Source organism: Leucopleurus acutus, assembly GCF_964270905.1.
Source record: "Leucopleurus acutus genome assembly, chromosome: 3".
Lineage (NCBI taxonomy): Eukaryota > Metazoa > Chordata > Mammalia > Artiodactyla > Delphinidae > Leucopleurus > Leucopleurus acutus.
The window spans coordinates 103922378-103936936 of NC_139145.1; the positions used below are offsets into that span (position 1 = coordinate 103922378).

The window sequence follows — 14559 nt, forward strand, 5'->3', positions numbered from 1 at the left end:
ATATCAAAAAATACCTAGAGACAAACGACAATGAAAACACGACAATCCAAAACCTATAGGATGCAGCAAAAGCAGTTCTAAGAGGTAAGTTTATAGCTATACAAGCCTACCTCAAGAAACAAGAAAAATCTCAAATAAATAATCTAACCTTACATCTAAAGGAACTAGAGAAAGAAGAACAAACAAAACCCAAAGTTAGCAGAAGGAAAGAAATCAATAAGATCAGAGCAGAAATAAATGAAATAGAAACAAAGAAAACAATAGCAAAGATCAATAAAACTAAAAGCTCGTTCTTTGAGGAGATAAACAAAATTGATAAACCATTAGCCAGACTCAAGAAAACGAGGGAGAGGACTCAAATCAATAAAATTAGAAATGAAAAAGGAGAAGTTACAACAGACACTGCAGAAATACAAAGCATCCTAAGAGACTACTACAAGCAACTCTATGCCAATAAAATGGACAACCTGGAAGAAATGGACAAATTCTTAGAAAGGTATAACCTTCCAAGACTGAACCAGGAAGAAAGAGAAAATATGAACAGACCAATCACAAGTAATGAAATTGAAACTGTGATTAAAAATCTTCCAACAAACAGAAGTCCAGGATCAGACAGCTTCACAGGTGAATTCTATCAAACATTTAGAGAAGAGCTAACACCCATCCTTCTCAGACTCTTCCAAAAAATTATGGAGGAAGGAACACTCCCAAACTCAATGCTATGAAGCCACCATCACCCTGATACCAAAACCAGACAAATACACTTCAAAAAAAGAAAATTACAGACCAATATCACTGATGAATACAGATGCAAAAATCCTCAACAAAATACTAGCAAACAGAATCCAACAACACATTAAAAGGATCATACACCATGGTCAAGTGGGATTTATCCCAGGGATGCAAGGATTCTTCAATATATGCAAATCAGTCAATGTGATACACCATATCAACAAACTGAAGAATAAAAACCATTTGATCATCTCAATAGATGCAGAAAAAGCTTTTGACAAAATTCAACACCCATTTATGATAAAAACTCTCCAGGAAGTGGGCATAGAGGGAACCTACCTCAACATAATAAAGGCCATATACGACAAACCCACAGCAAACATCATTCTCAATGGTGAAAAGCTGAAAGCATTTCCTCTAAGATCAGGAACAAGACAAGGATGTCCACTCTCACCACAATTATTCAACACAGTTTGGAAGTCCTAGCTTCGGCAATCAGAGAAGAAAAAGAAATAAAAGGAATACAAATTGGAAGAGAAGAAGTGAAACTCACTGTTTGCAGATGACATGATACTGTACATAGAGAATCCTAAAGATGCCACCAGAAAACTACTAGAGCTAATCAATGAATCTGGTAAAGTTGCAGGATAAAAAATTAATGCACAGATATCTCTTGCATTCCTATACACTAATGATGATGAAAAGTCTGAAAGAGGAATTAATGAAACACTCCCATTTATCATTGCAACAAAGAGAAAAAAATACCTAGGAATAAACCTACCTAGGGAGAAAAAAGACCTGTATGCAGAAAACTATAAGACACTGATGAGGACTTCCCTGGTGGCGTAGTGTTTAGGAATCTGCCTGCCAATGCAGGGGACACAGGTTCAAGCCCTGGTCCGAGAAGATCCCACATGCCGGGGAGCAACTAAGCCCATGCGCCACAACTACTGAGCCTGTGCTCTAGAGCCCGCAAGCCACAACTACTGAAGCCCACGTGCCACAACTACTGAAGCCCGCCCACCTAAAGCCCATGCTCCACAACAAAAGAAGCCACCGCAATGAGAAGCCCATGCACCACAATGAACAGTAGCCCCCACTCACCGCAACTAGAGAAAACCCACGCTCAGCAACGAAAACCCAACACAGCCAAAAATAAATAAATAAAATAATTTTTTTTAAAAAAAGGAAAGACACTGATGAAAGAAATTAAAGCTGATACCAGCAGATGCAGAGATATACCACATTCTTGGATTGGAAGAATCAATACTGTGAAAATGACTATACTACCCAAAGCAATCTACAAATTCAATGCAATCCCTATCAAATTACCAATGGTGTTTTTTACGGTACTAGAGCAAAAAATCTTAAAATTTGTATGGAGACACAAAAGACCCCAAATAGCCAAAGCAGTCTTGAGGGAAAAAAACAGAGTGGGAGGAATCAGACTCCCTGACTTCAGGCTATACTACAAAGCTACAGTAATCAAGACAATATGGTACTGGCACAAAAACAGAAACATAGATCAATGGAACAAGACAGAAAGCCCAGAGATAAACCCACGCACCTATGGTCAACTACTCTATGACAAAGGAGGCAAGGATACACAATGGAGAAAAGACAGTCTCTTCAATAAGTGGTGCTGGGAAAACTGGACAGCTACATGTAAAAGAATGACATTAGAACATTCCTTAACACCATACACAAAAATAAACTCAAAATGGACTAGAGACCTAAATGTAAGACCGGATACTATAAAACTCTTAGAGGAAAACATAGGAAGAACACTCTTTGACATAAATCACAGCAAGATCTTTTTTGATCCACCTCCTAGAGTAATGGAAATAAAAAGAAAAACAAACAAATGGGACCTAATGAAACTTCAAAGTTTTTGCACAGCAAAGGAAACTATAAACAAGATGAAAAGACAACACTCAGGATGGGAGAAAATGTTTGCAAATGAATCAACGGACAAAGGATTAATCTCAGAAATACATAAACAGCTCATGCAGCTCAATATTAAAAGAATAAACAACCCAATCCAAAAATGGGCAGAAGACCTAAATAGACATTTCTCCAAAGAAGACATACAGATGGCCAAGAAGCACATGAATAAGCTGCTCAACATCACTATTAGAGAAATGCAAATCAAAACTACAATGAGGTATCACCTCACACCAGTTAGAATGGGCTTCATCAGAAAATCTACAACCAACAAATGCTGGAGAGGGTGTGGAGAAAAGGGAACCCTCTTGCACTGTTTGTAGGAATGTAAACTGGTACAGCCACTATGGAGAACAATATGGAGGTTCCTTAAAAAACTAACAATAGAATTACCATATGATCCAGCAATCCCACTATTGGGCATATACCCAGAGAAAACCACAATTCAAAAATACACATGCACCCCACTCTTCATTGCAGCACTATTTACAATAGCCAGGTCATGGAAGCAACCTAAATGCCCATCGACAGAGGAATGGATAAAGAATATGTGGTACATATATACAATGGAATATTACTCAGCCATAAAAAGGAACGAAATTGGGTCATTTGTTGAGATGTGGATGGATCTAGAGATTGTCATACAGAGTGAAGTAAGTCAGAAAGAGAAAAACAAATATCGTATATTAACGCATATATGTGGAACCCAGAAAAATGGTACAGATGAACCGTATGGACACCAAGGGGGGTAAGTTGCCAGGGCATGGGGGTGGTGGTGTGATGAATTGGGCGATTGGGATTGACATGTATACACTGATGTGTATAAAATTGATGACTAATAAGAACCTGCTGTATAAAAAAAATAGAAAAAACCTATTTATTAAATAATAATAAAAAAATAAAGCTTTTTCAAAAACAAAGTTCTCATCTCATACACACACAAAATTGTAACTATGTGAGGTGAAGGATGATAACTAGACTTATTGTGGTGATAATTTCACACCATATGCAAACATCAAATTATTATGTTGCACTCCTGAACTAATACAATGTTGTATGTCAATCTTACCTGAATTTAAAAATCATTATGTACATCTAAAACTAATACAATGTTATATATCAATTATATGTTTATTAAAAATTAAATTTTAAAATCGAAAATAAATAAAGTTAATATCTTCAGGACTTCCTCAGTGGCACAGTGGTTAAGAATCCAACTGCCAATGCAGGGGACATGGGTTCGATCCCTGGTCTGGGAAGATCCCACACACCGTGGAGCAATTAAGTCCGTGCACCACAACTACTGAGCCTGTGCTCTAGAGCCCGCAAGCCACAACTACTGAAGCCTGCACGCCTAGAGCCCGTGCTCCGCAACAAGAGAAGCCACCACAGTGAGAAGCCCATGCACCGCTGCAACTAGAGAAAGCCCGCACGCAGCAATGAAGACGCAATGCAGCCAAAAATTAATTTTTAAAAATAATAATAAAGTTAATATCTTCACCTTACTGTTGAACAATAAAAATATCTTAGAATACTTAAACCCAACCATCTGTCACACAAACCCCACTATCATACTAATTTTGTTCACAACATAAGCTATATCTTGTTTTACTTAACTCTCAATATTTAACATTAGAATATAGAATTTAATCATTCTTATTTTCTTCATTTATCCAAATGTTTACTCTCTACTTTAGTCAACATTCCTTATACCATAGATCCTTCTGGGATCATTCCCTTCTTTCTGAAGTTCATGAGATAATAGGCAACTACTACTGAAATATTACTGTTGTCTGTTACTAACAGACAAAACAGACTTCAAGGCAAAAAGCATTACTACAGATAAAGACAGTCATTATACAGTAACAAAAATATCAATTTACCAGGAGATACTACAAGCTAAAACATAGCTTCAAAATATATAAAGCAAAAATTGCTAGAACCCCAAAATGAAGTGTGGGATTTCAATTCATATCCTCTATCTCTCTCTCCCTCCACCTCTCCCTCCCCGCTCCCCGCCCCCGCTCTGTAGTTGCTATATCAAGTACACAAAAATTAGGAAGGATTTGGAGGATTTGAACTACACAGTTAATAAGCTTGACGTGATGATCCGATGGGCATATAGAATACATCCCCAACAATCAGAGAACACAATGTTCTTTTGAACACACAGGAAAGGTTTATAAAAACTGACAGTAAGTTCCAAAAACTGGTTATCATATTGAGCTTGTATGCTGAATACAATAAAATTCATTGATAAATTAATAATACCAAAAACCAAAAATAGAGCAGCATTACTTGTAAATTGTTTTTAAAAAACAAGTTCTAGAAAATCTCATGGGTCAAAGCAGCAATCATTATAGACACAGGACCCTGAATGATGTAAAACCTCATTTGAGGGTTTGTGGAAGACTTTCTCAAGGAAATGCTTATATTAAAAAATAGAAAAGCTAAAGATTAATGTTCTAAGGATCCAAAATAAGCCTACAAAGTAAAAAAGAAAAAAAACGTTAGGGGCTGAAGCTTGAGCTCCAGTATCTTTGAGGTAAATTTAAATCCTCCTCAGGGATCTAGAGAAGGCAAAAGGAGCTAAGGAAGAAGATATCCTTAGGTACCTTAATCATCAATAATTTGGATTTCATGTGTGACAATATTAGCTAATAGCAGCTAACTTTACTAAGCTAGGTAATGATGCTGTTCTAATTGCTTCACATGTGTTAACTCATTTGATCCTCATAGCAACCATCTGAAATATAAGATGGGTACTATTATCACACTCATTTTCAGACGAGGAACCTGCGATACAGAGAGATTACATATATTTGTCAAGACTGTACCCTGGAAATGCAAAGCCAGGTTACAAACTCAGGCTCTCAAGGTCCAGGTCCTATGGTCTTAAGTAAATATTAGATTACTATTCTCTATTAACAATAAAATCTTGCTAACAGTCATACAGGGAAGATAACTTTTTTTTTTTTCCGGTACGTGGGCCTCTCACCGCTGTGGCCTCTCCCGTTGCGGAGCACAGGCTCCGGATGCGCAGGCCCAGCAGCCACGGCCCACGGGCCCAGCCGCTCCGCGGCACGTGGGATCCTCCCGGACCGGGGCACGAACCCGCGTCCCCTGCATCGGCAGGCGGACTCTCAACCACTGCGCCACCAGGGAAGCCCCAGGGAAGATAATTTTTAAAGTCACCACTCCATACAGCCTACCACATAAAAAAGCCATGAAATGAAAAGTGCACATCTTTATTCTCTTCTCTCTATAATCAAACTCATCCTCTTACTGGCAGCCACAACCTACTCACTCTCGTAGTCTAGTGAAGAGAACAGCCCTATACCCAATGCTTAATGACGTAATAAGAATGGTCATATTATGTACAATTTCACACCCAGAGTGACTGGCCATTTGCAAGGTAATTAGTTGTGAGTATAGATTTTATTTGTAGCTGACATGATACTTTAATAAGAGCAGAAGCAATGAAAGAAGGCAAATAAGCAGCCCTAATTCTTTCCATGGCTACATTCATCTCCTGTGCTGAAAGAAGTGAGCCTGGGGGCGGAGGGGAAAGGTGTTGGCTGCCTAGAAGAGTAGCATTAGGATTTCTAAACACGCAGTGCTATGAAATCACTGGAATTTTGTACCATTAAAAATCACTATAAAATCGAAATAAATTTTGAGGTCAATAGATATAATAAAATATGAAAGTAGACACTACCAGCTCAGTGTGTTTTCCAAGTCCATGGTAGAGTGCTTCAGGGAACAATGAATGCATGAATGACCAACCGCCAATATAATATCTTTCATGAATATTAGTAATAAAATTCCCTGCAAGCTAAAACAGCTTTTGGAAATTCTATTAATCATATTATTCCAAGGTCTCAAGTAGTAGGTACAGCACTGACTTATAAAAGCCAGGGCATTTTAGTCACCTAAAAACAAGAACAATTTCCAAAATTTGCTGACTTTCTCTAAGAAAGGTATTTACATACTATGTAAAACTGCTACACAATGATCAAATTGCTTTACACTGGTATGCAAAGATTATCTCCAATTGTTTATAATTTTGGTAACAAATGTTCAAAAGAAGTGAAGTCTTGGCTGAGGTTTTCCTTATACTTTCATTACACTGAGGTTTTTAGTGTAATGCTACCCAACGAAACAGATTTGTTTATATTAGGAGATTTAAGATAGGAAGTCAATTCATTTTAAAATTAATAGAAAAATGTTTTTGTGAGACACCAAAAATAATAAAATATTACAATACGATCATTACTGTGATTATTAATGAGTGGACAACTTTTGGACATTAAGTTGAAGATCTGGGTTTGTTGTTGTTTTTAACTAATTTTGTTGACCTTTATGAATCTTCCTTTCATCTATAAAGTAAAACCAGTTAACTTACAATGAAGTGGTTACTAAAATGACATGAATTAATTTATGTGAACATATGTTCCAAATCATAAGGCACTAAGCAAGTATATTTTTTAGGTTTTTTTCAAAAGTGCTTAAAATATTTTGCCTCAACCAAAATTAGACAAATTTGTTCAAATGTCAATTTATTTTATAAAGTACACCAGACCCTTTCAGGAAACTACTTAAGGTTTCAGATAAACAAATACACGAATGCACACACATACACGCACACACCAGAATTAGTGATATCTAGCAAACTATACATTAGTGAATTGGACATGTCTTTTACTTAAAGCCCAATTCTCAATCAAGCGATTTAATGAATTACCCTCATTAACAAAATAACATTTTAAAGCTTCTGTAATTTGTCTTAGTAGCAAAAAAAATTTATCTCATTTTGTCAATTCAACCATATCATTTAGATGAGTGCCTACCAAAAGGAAAGAAGTCATCAGAAAACTGAATTCAGTTGCATCAGATAATATACAATCATATTTCCGATTTCAGCATATCCTAGATAGGTCAAGCATTATGCCAGCCATCACCATACTTCCCTTCCTAAGAAAACCTACAGCCAGTGGTGAGGGAGAAGCTGCAAACTGTTCCTTTTTTTTGTTTTATCACAGCTTGGTTGTATTAAATGTCTTATAATTGGCAGAGATCTATGCAAGCAGAGTTCTAAGTGATAAACCTTCAGGCCATACTTGATGCATTTGCCTCATAATGCGACCCTAAGCTTAACAGAATGTATAGAAGGGATAAAGTTCTTCTAAATGCATCCTGGCTGTTTTATTTACCTCTCTATTGACCCAGCAATTCCACTCCTAACCAAGAGAACTGAAAGCATACGTTCCCTCAAAAACTTGTACACAAATGTCCACAATATTTAGTCAAAACATAGAAACAACCTAAATGTCTATCAATTGATGAATGGATAAACAAAAAGTAGTATATTCATACGATGGAATATTATTCAGCCATAAAAAAGAACAAAGTAGTGATACATGCTACAACATGATGAACCCTGAAAATATCATAGTAACTGACAGAAGGCAGACACAAAAGGCCACATACTGGATGATTCCATTAACATGACATGTCCAGAACAGGCACATCTATAGGGACAGAAAGTAGATGGGTTGCTGAGGACTTGGCGGTGGGGAGAGAATGGGGAGTGAAAGCTAACGGGAACAGGATTTCTTTTTGAGGTGATGAAAATGTTCTGGAATGACAGTGGTGACAGTTGCACAACTTTGTAAATACATTAAATACCACTGAATTATCTACTTTGAAAGGTGATTTTTTTGTTTTGTTTTGTTAAGTGAATTATATCTCAATTAAAAAAAAAAATCCATCCCACCCTGTACATTCAGTCATCTTTTTCTCTTCTGTCAACAGTTCCAGTCAAGTTGATATAATGTGTATCTAGGACAAGACAGCCGGAACATTCTTATCTCTGCACCTTTGATCTGAGATGCTCCCCAGGCCCTTCTTCCTACCTCTCCCCACTCCTTCTCCTTTACCACTCTGCAAAGTCCAGATCAAGTCCCACTTTTTCCAGAACACTTTCCATCCTTAGTTGACTAGTCTGCCAGAGGACAGGCAAGCCTTCTTTGTTTCATTCCTACTCATCAACACTGCTGAATTTAGTTGAATAATATACAAATGACTCTAACTGTAGCTGCAGATAGGGCTTTCACTTTATATTGCAGATTGGAAATATAGAAGATCAGGCAATTTTTTCATATATGTTCTCAATTATAATGATCACGTGCAAGGCTTGTATCTAATACATGCCTTCTTTCAGTTAAACATTATTTGAAAAAAATGAGAAATGTATTATTTTTCCAAATAATTACATAAGCACTTTGCAAAAACAGGACTGCATTAAAAGATGAGCTAAATTGAATTATTGCCACATGACATGGATTAAAGGATATCATTCCACTTATCCTAACAAAAGGATTATCATAACATACAGTGGTTCCTTCAGAGGGATATGACTATATACATGAACTATATCAACAGTACTATAATTATCAGAATTCATGACTAAAGAAGCTAACAAAATCTTATTTCCAATTAGCACACAAATACAAACTGTTGAATTATTTCCACAATATGCCTCAGAGCACTTGTTCATTTGTTATAACCCTTAAGAAAAAAATTATTTTCTCTTTTACACATATTCCCCACAGAATTCTTTCTTGCAGAAAGGAGCAAAGTCAATATAAATAATTAAGAATTGCTTCTTCTTTGTTAATTTTGAGTCATCTTAATTAATTCCAATATATATACCCTCTGTTTATTGCACATACTACATGCAGAAATAAACTATTAAGAGTATCACACAATGCCTTTTTGAAGTTGCATTCGATTTGAAGCTATTCAGTATCTTTCAACCTGTGCCACACTTCAATAATGACTATTTAATAATTACAATCATCCCCTTATTAGCTTGGCATTTCATTTTCCTTGCCCTATAGCACCCTACAGCTGAAGGCAAGGAACACTCTCTGTTGATTAGTTATTTAAGACCAGCAACAATAACTATACTGGAGAGAAGGCTACTTGGAGAGGATTACATAAGAGCTGGAGCTCAACAGCCTCAGACAGAGAGCAGCAAATTATAAACCCAAGTACTTCGTTGCATGTAACCAAATTGGCTAGTTGAAATGCTAATTGCCTTTCAGCAAAACTAAAGACAGACAGGGGACCTTGTGCTTCAGAGAAAGAAGTGCATTTTTATTCCACTTCTGCACTATTGTCTTGCTGAGAATCACTGGAAATCTATTCATAAAAGTAGCTCTTTCCCTAACCTTTAAACTGTGGGAATTTTATTCAGCCTGTACCACCACCTCCAACCTGATGTGCCAAGATGCGAACAGATGGTTGGATTTAAGCCATGTTAAGCCCCTAATAAAGTAAAGCATGAAAGAATTCTACTCCCAAATACATAGTAGAAATCAAAAAAACATGCCTAGGGAAAAAGAATTTTGAATAACAAATACATTTATTAAATTTAAATAGTCAAATAATATAATCTTTAAAATGAATATTTTCAACGTAATTACATTCAAATGCATATGGAGAGCTGGCATTGCCTCTCTCAAAGAGAACCCACCCCCGCCCCCGGCCCTCCTTTTTAACTAATAATTTTGTATTAGTTCAAAACTCATTTATGGACATCTATTCCAACAGTCAGTTTTAGCCCTTTATATGAAAGAAGGTCCATTCTGGGTTTTCAGAATCCTGAATAAATGAATGAGAAATGTCCTTTCAGCATCTTGCCCTCATTCTGAGGTACAGGCAGACTTACGCCTGACTGCACCAGAAAGGGCCCCCATGACCACCTGCCCAACAGCTGGGGGAGGGACTTGGTGTGGTACGTTTTAAAGTGTATAGTGTGTCACAGTGCGATCAGAAAACACAGCCTTTGCATTACCACAGCCTCCTGTGTCCCAGCTCCACCCTCCTCCTCCTCTGTCACACCTCTATCAGGACAACAGAGCTCAGCTTCCTGTGTGGCCTGAGATCCTGGCATATCGGGGAACCCTCCGAACTTGCAAAGATGCCTCCTGTCTCCCCAGTCCTGCCTTCTGAAGGGAAAAAAAAAAGGCCTGCATACGTGGCAAAATCAACTTTCTGTACTACTTCATTCTGCATGAGAGGGAAAGAGTCTGGTTTATTAGCAGTATGTTTATCTTCATTTCTCAAAAGATATCTTTGTTTATATAATGTTTGAGCTGCCTGAGAGTGAGAGAATACTAAGACTAAATAGAGCTTTAAACCGTAAACGGTTAAATAAATAATTCAGTTCTCACCCTGATTCGGCAGGATTTAAGGGAAGAAAGACATCTCTCTGGCTGGATGTTCACCAAAATCTTTGGATAGTAGAGTTCCTGGTAATTTTTCTTTTTTTCTCTACTATTTGAATTTCCTACATGACTTTGTATTATCTTTACAATTGGAAAAAAAAAAGTTATTTGCAAATCAGCGAGAGAGAAATGTACACTCAACTGTGTGTAATACTTAGCTGTGTGACTTTTTTTCTCACAACATCAGAGAAATGCCCAACCACATCTCTCCAACATACTATATTTCATAGTCAAATTAAACAATCATGATCTAAGCAGCTTAATATGCTTTATAAGCAAGTGTAAACTGTCTAGTTACCCTCTACATGAAGTCAAAGTGGTGATGGCATAGTGCTTCCACTATGCAGATTTTGGACCCAGTACATAAAATAATCCCTTGTCACAGGTAAATAGTTAACAAAGCCACCTGTTCAATATATTAACCACTTTGTTAAACCCTAGAGATACTAGAGAAATATATAATACAGTCACTGTCCTCAAAGATTTTATATCCTAACTGGGGCAACTTTGAAATTTTCAGTAACAGTAAGACACCAATATAAAAAAGGGCATGGGGCAGCATTTGGTTGAGTGGCAATAAATTCAACATTTAATGACCAAGTTAATGGTAACATGCTTCTCACTTATTAGTTTCTAGGAATGTACAGATGACTAAAGTCATAAATGGGAAAATAGAATATATGTCTTTAAGTGAATCTCTTAACTTTTCTAAGTTTAGTTTCCCCAAATATAAAATAAAGGAATTGGTCTAGTTTGGCTCCAGGTCTCCTCCCAGTACTTGAGGAGCTCAATGATATATTCACCGCCTATGAATTTCTGAACAATAAAGGGTCACACACCTCATCTAAGTCAAAATGTATTTTCTTCGTGGACTCTCCCAGAACATAGATCTTTCTGCCTCAGTTTCTTCATCTGCAAATCAAGGAAATAGTATTTGACAACTAAATATAAAGTTACTCTATTTAAAGGGCCTAGTAGAATTCCTGGTATATAGCGGACCTTCAAAATATGTGGCATACTATTATCATTCATTGTGGGAATATGTACAAAAGGATTTACTCACAGCTGATTCTTCTATGAACACTTTTTCTTTGAGTGTAGCATAGGCAAGGGCACCTCCAAGTAGAAAGATAATCTGAAATACTTTTGTGTAACACTAGCCTCTGACTTCCCATATTATTTCTAATTGTTACTTTTTATTACCACAAAAGCATTTGTGTTCCAAATATACCTCATGTTATCATTTTGGGACGATGAATACAATTAGCACTCAATATTTGATAAATATATATACAATATAAACTATAATCGTTATTAAAATATAATAAATGTTGACTGATACATCATTTCTATATGTGATGATATCAAGATTCAGTGTTGTTTCATAATTTACTTTCACTCCATTATGAACTTACATTTTAGTCTAAGATTATTTCTTAGCTGGTGTTTATGGGTGGTTTCAGCTTTTAATCTTCACATTCATTATAGTGTAGATGCTCAAAGCACTTGGGAAAAATCCTTGATCCAGCTCTTATTAACTTTGGACAAGGAGCTTAAACTTTCTGTGCCTCAGTGCCATTATCTGTAAATTGGGATAATACTATTTAATTTATGGTCTTGTGAGTGTTACATAAAATATCGCATATAAAGGCCTTCTCAGAATTCATTACATAGCAAGCGTTCAATACTGGGTGACTGCTATTGTCATTCATCATGGAGATAGGCTTCGGTCATACTTATTTTTAGCGTATACAGTTTGGTTGCTCCTTTTTAAAAAGTTATAATCTTGAGACATAATAAGTCTTTCTAAGCACCTAGTCCAATCCCTTTACTTTATAAATGAAGAAACTAAGGCACAGAAGGATGGGTGAATGTCCAAAGTCACTGTAAGTTAATGGCGAAGCCTGCATGTTACACCTAAATGCATATATTTAAAACGTTTTATTGCAACACAGTTCAAGATGTATTTGGCAAGTCCCAGCATCCTAGGAAATTACCCCAAAATAAATAAATTGCTGGTGTTCATTTGTATCATGACTAGAACATAGAACACCTTTTTTTCTTTTTTCTTTTGTGTGGTTCCATCTGGCTCTTTTGATAAATGACACACAGCGGAGGAAAAAGAACTTTAGTAATGTAAGGTAATAACTTCTGCAAGAATTTGTATATAATGCTGAATGCATCAGTTACAGTACACTTTTTGAGCTTTATCCTAATTGTCAGTAATCATGCACCTTCAAGACTCGATGTTAGTAATCTCTAAAACAGTGTGCATCTAACATATAAACACATTACACAAGTTTTTAAAGGTTTTGGGTTTTGTGAAATTTTTGTTTTACTTTAAAACAATAGTTACACAGAATTAAAAAACACTGCACCTTAAAATCAGCTGCACCCCGATGAAAACTGCCATAATTTCTTAGTTTTAGCTTTAAGAAAAAAATCAATTTTAAAATAGTTTAAAACATTATAAATGTAAGTTTTTAATATGTATTATTCTACAGCTCCAGGCTAATTTCTAATTCCCTGAAATCAATTCCCTGAAAGTTCTTCGACGTAGCGGTTATTCTGGAACATAAGACTCCTTAAATTTATCTCAACCTTCCCGTTATTTATTTCCTAAGGCGCGCCTTTCTTGATCGGTTATTTTTCAGGCAGACTTTTTAAAATTAAAGCTAGGATTCGAGTTTCAAACAGGCAGAAAGAGAATAAAAGAAAGTTTTCCCTTTGCTCACTCTCTTCTCACCTTCTTTGAGATGAGGCAGCTGTGGAAAGGGCGGGTGACAGGAACGCCACGCTCAATGCACCGCCGCGGCCGTAGACAGGGCGGACGCGGACGGCGCGGCTGAGTTAGCCGCAGCCCGCGGCACGCTCGCCGCCCACCTCCAGCAACAGGTGCTGGCGAACGACCCCGTGCCGCCGAGGATGCGGCGGCGCTCCCGTGGGCCACCGGGATGTCCGCAGCACCACCCCGCAGCCACAGCCTACCTGGCCCCGGGGACACCGACATCCGCACGCTCCCCGAGGTCCCCGTCGGTCCTCCCTTCGCACAGCCTCGCTCTGCCTCTCACTCGCGTCCCCACGCTTCGCCGGGGCTGCCGAGTCTTTCTCCCGCTGTCGGCTCAGGAAGGTGGCTCCATCCTCCCCCTCTCATCCTTCCCCCGCCTCCTCCCCCTCCATCCTCGTCTGCTCCAATAGGACTCGCGGCTCCCCGGGCTGCGCTCACCTGACCAGCGGAGTGGGGGTGGCCACCCAAGGCAGCGCGCCCTCGTTTGCGCCGCGGGCAGCTAGGTCCGCGCTCCGGCAGCGGGAGCACCCTGTCTTGGCCGTCCCTAATGGACTCTTCCAGCAGCTAGGCCCCCGAGCTGACCTGCCTGCGCGCAGGAACACGCGAGTCCTGCAGCTAGCTGCAGCGCGTCTTCGACCTCGAGAGCGGACTGCGCTTTCTGGTAGACAGCTTTGATGAAACTTGCTAGTTTGACCCCTTGGGCACAAGAACCCCACACACGCCTAGCCAGCGGGGTACTCCGCCCTACGTACACCACTGTAAGCAATTGCTGGTGTTCTTTCCGGAGAGAAAAAACATTTA

General features: G+C 38.1%; 1 protein-coding gene across 1 annotated transcript in view; it reads right to left on the reverse strand.

The window, feature by feature from the left end:
* Positions 1–14022, reverse strand: part of ADGRV1 (adhesion G protein-coupled receptor V1) — a 577115-nt gene extending 563093 nt beyond the window's left edge. The window contains exon 1 of the mRNA XM_082836315.1: positions 13959–14022. Coding sequence (XP_082692441.1) covers positions 13959–13980 — 22 coding nt within the window. The 5' untranslated portion in view covers positions 13981–14022. The remainder of the gene's footprint in view (positions 1–13958) is intronic.
* Between the last annotated feature and the right edge of the window lie 537 nt (positions 14023–14559).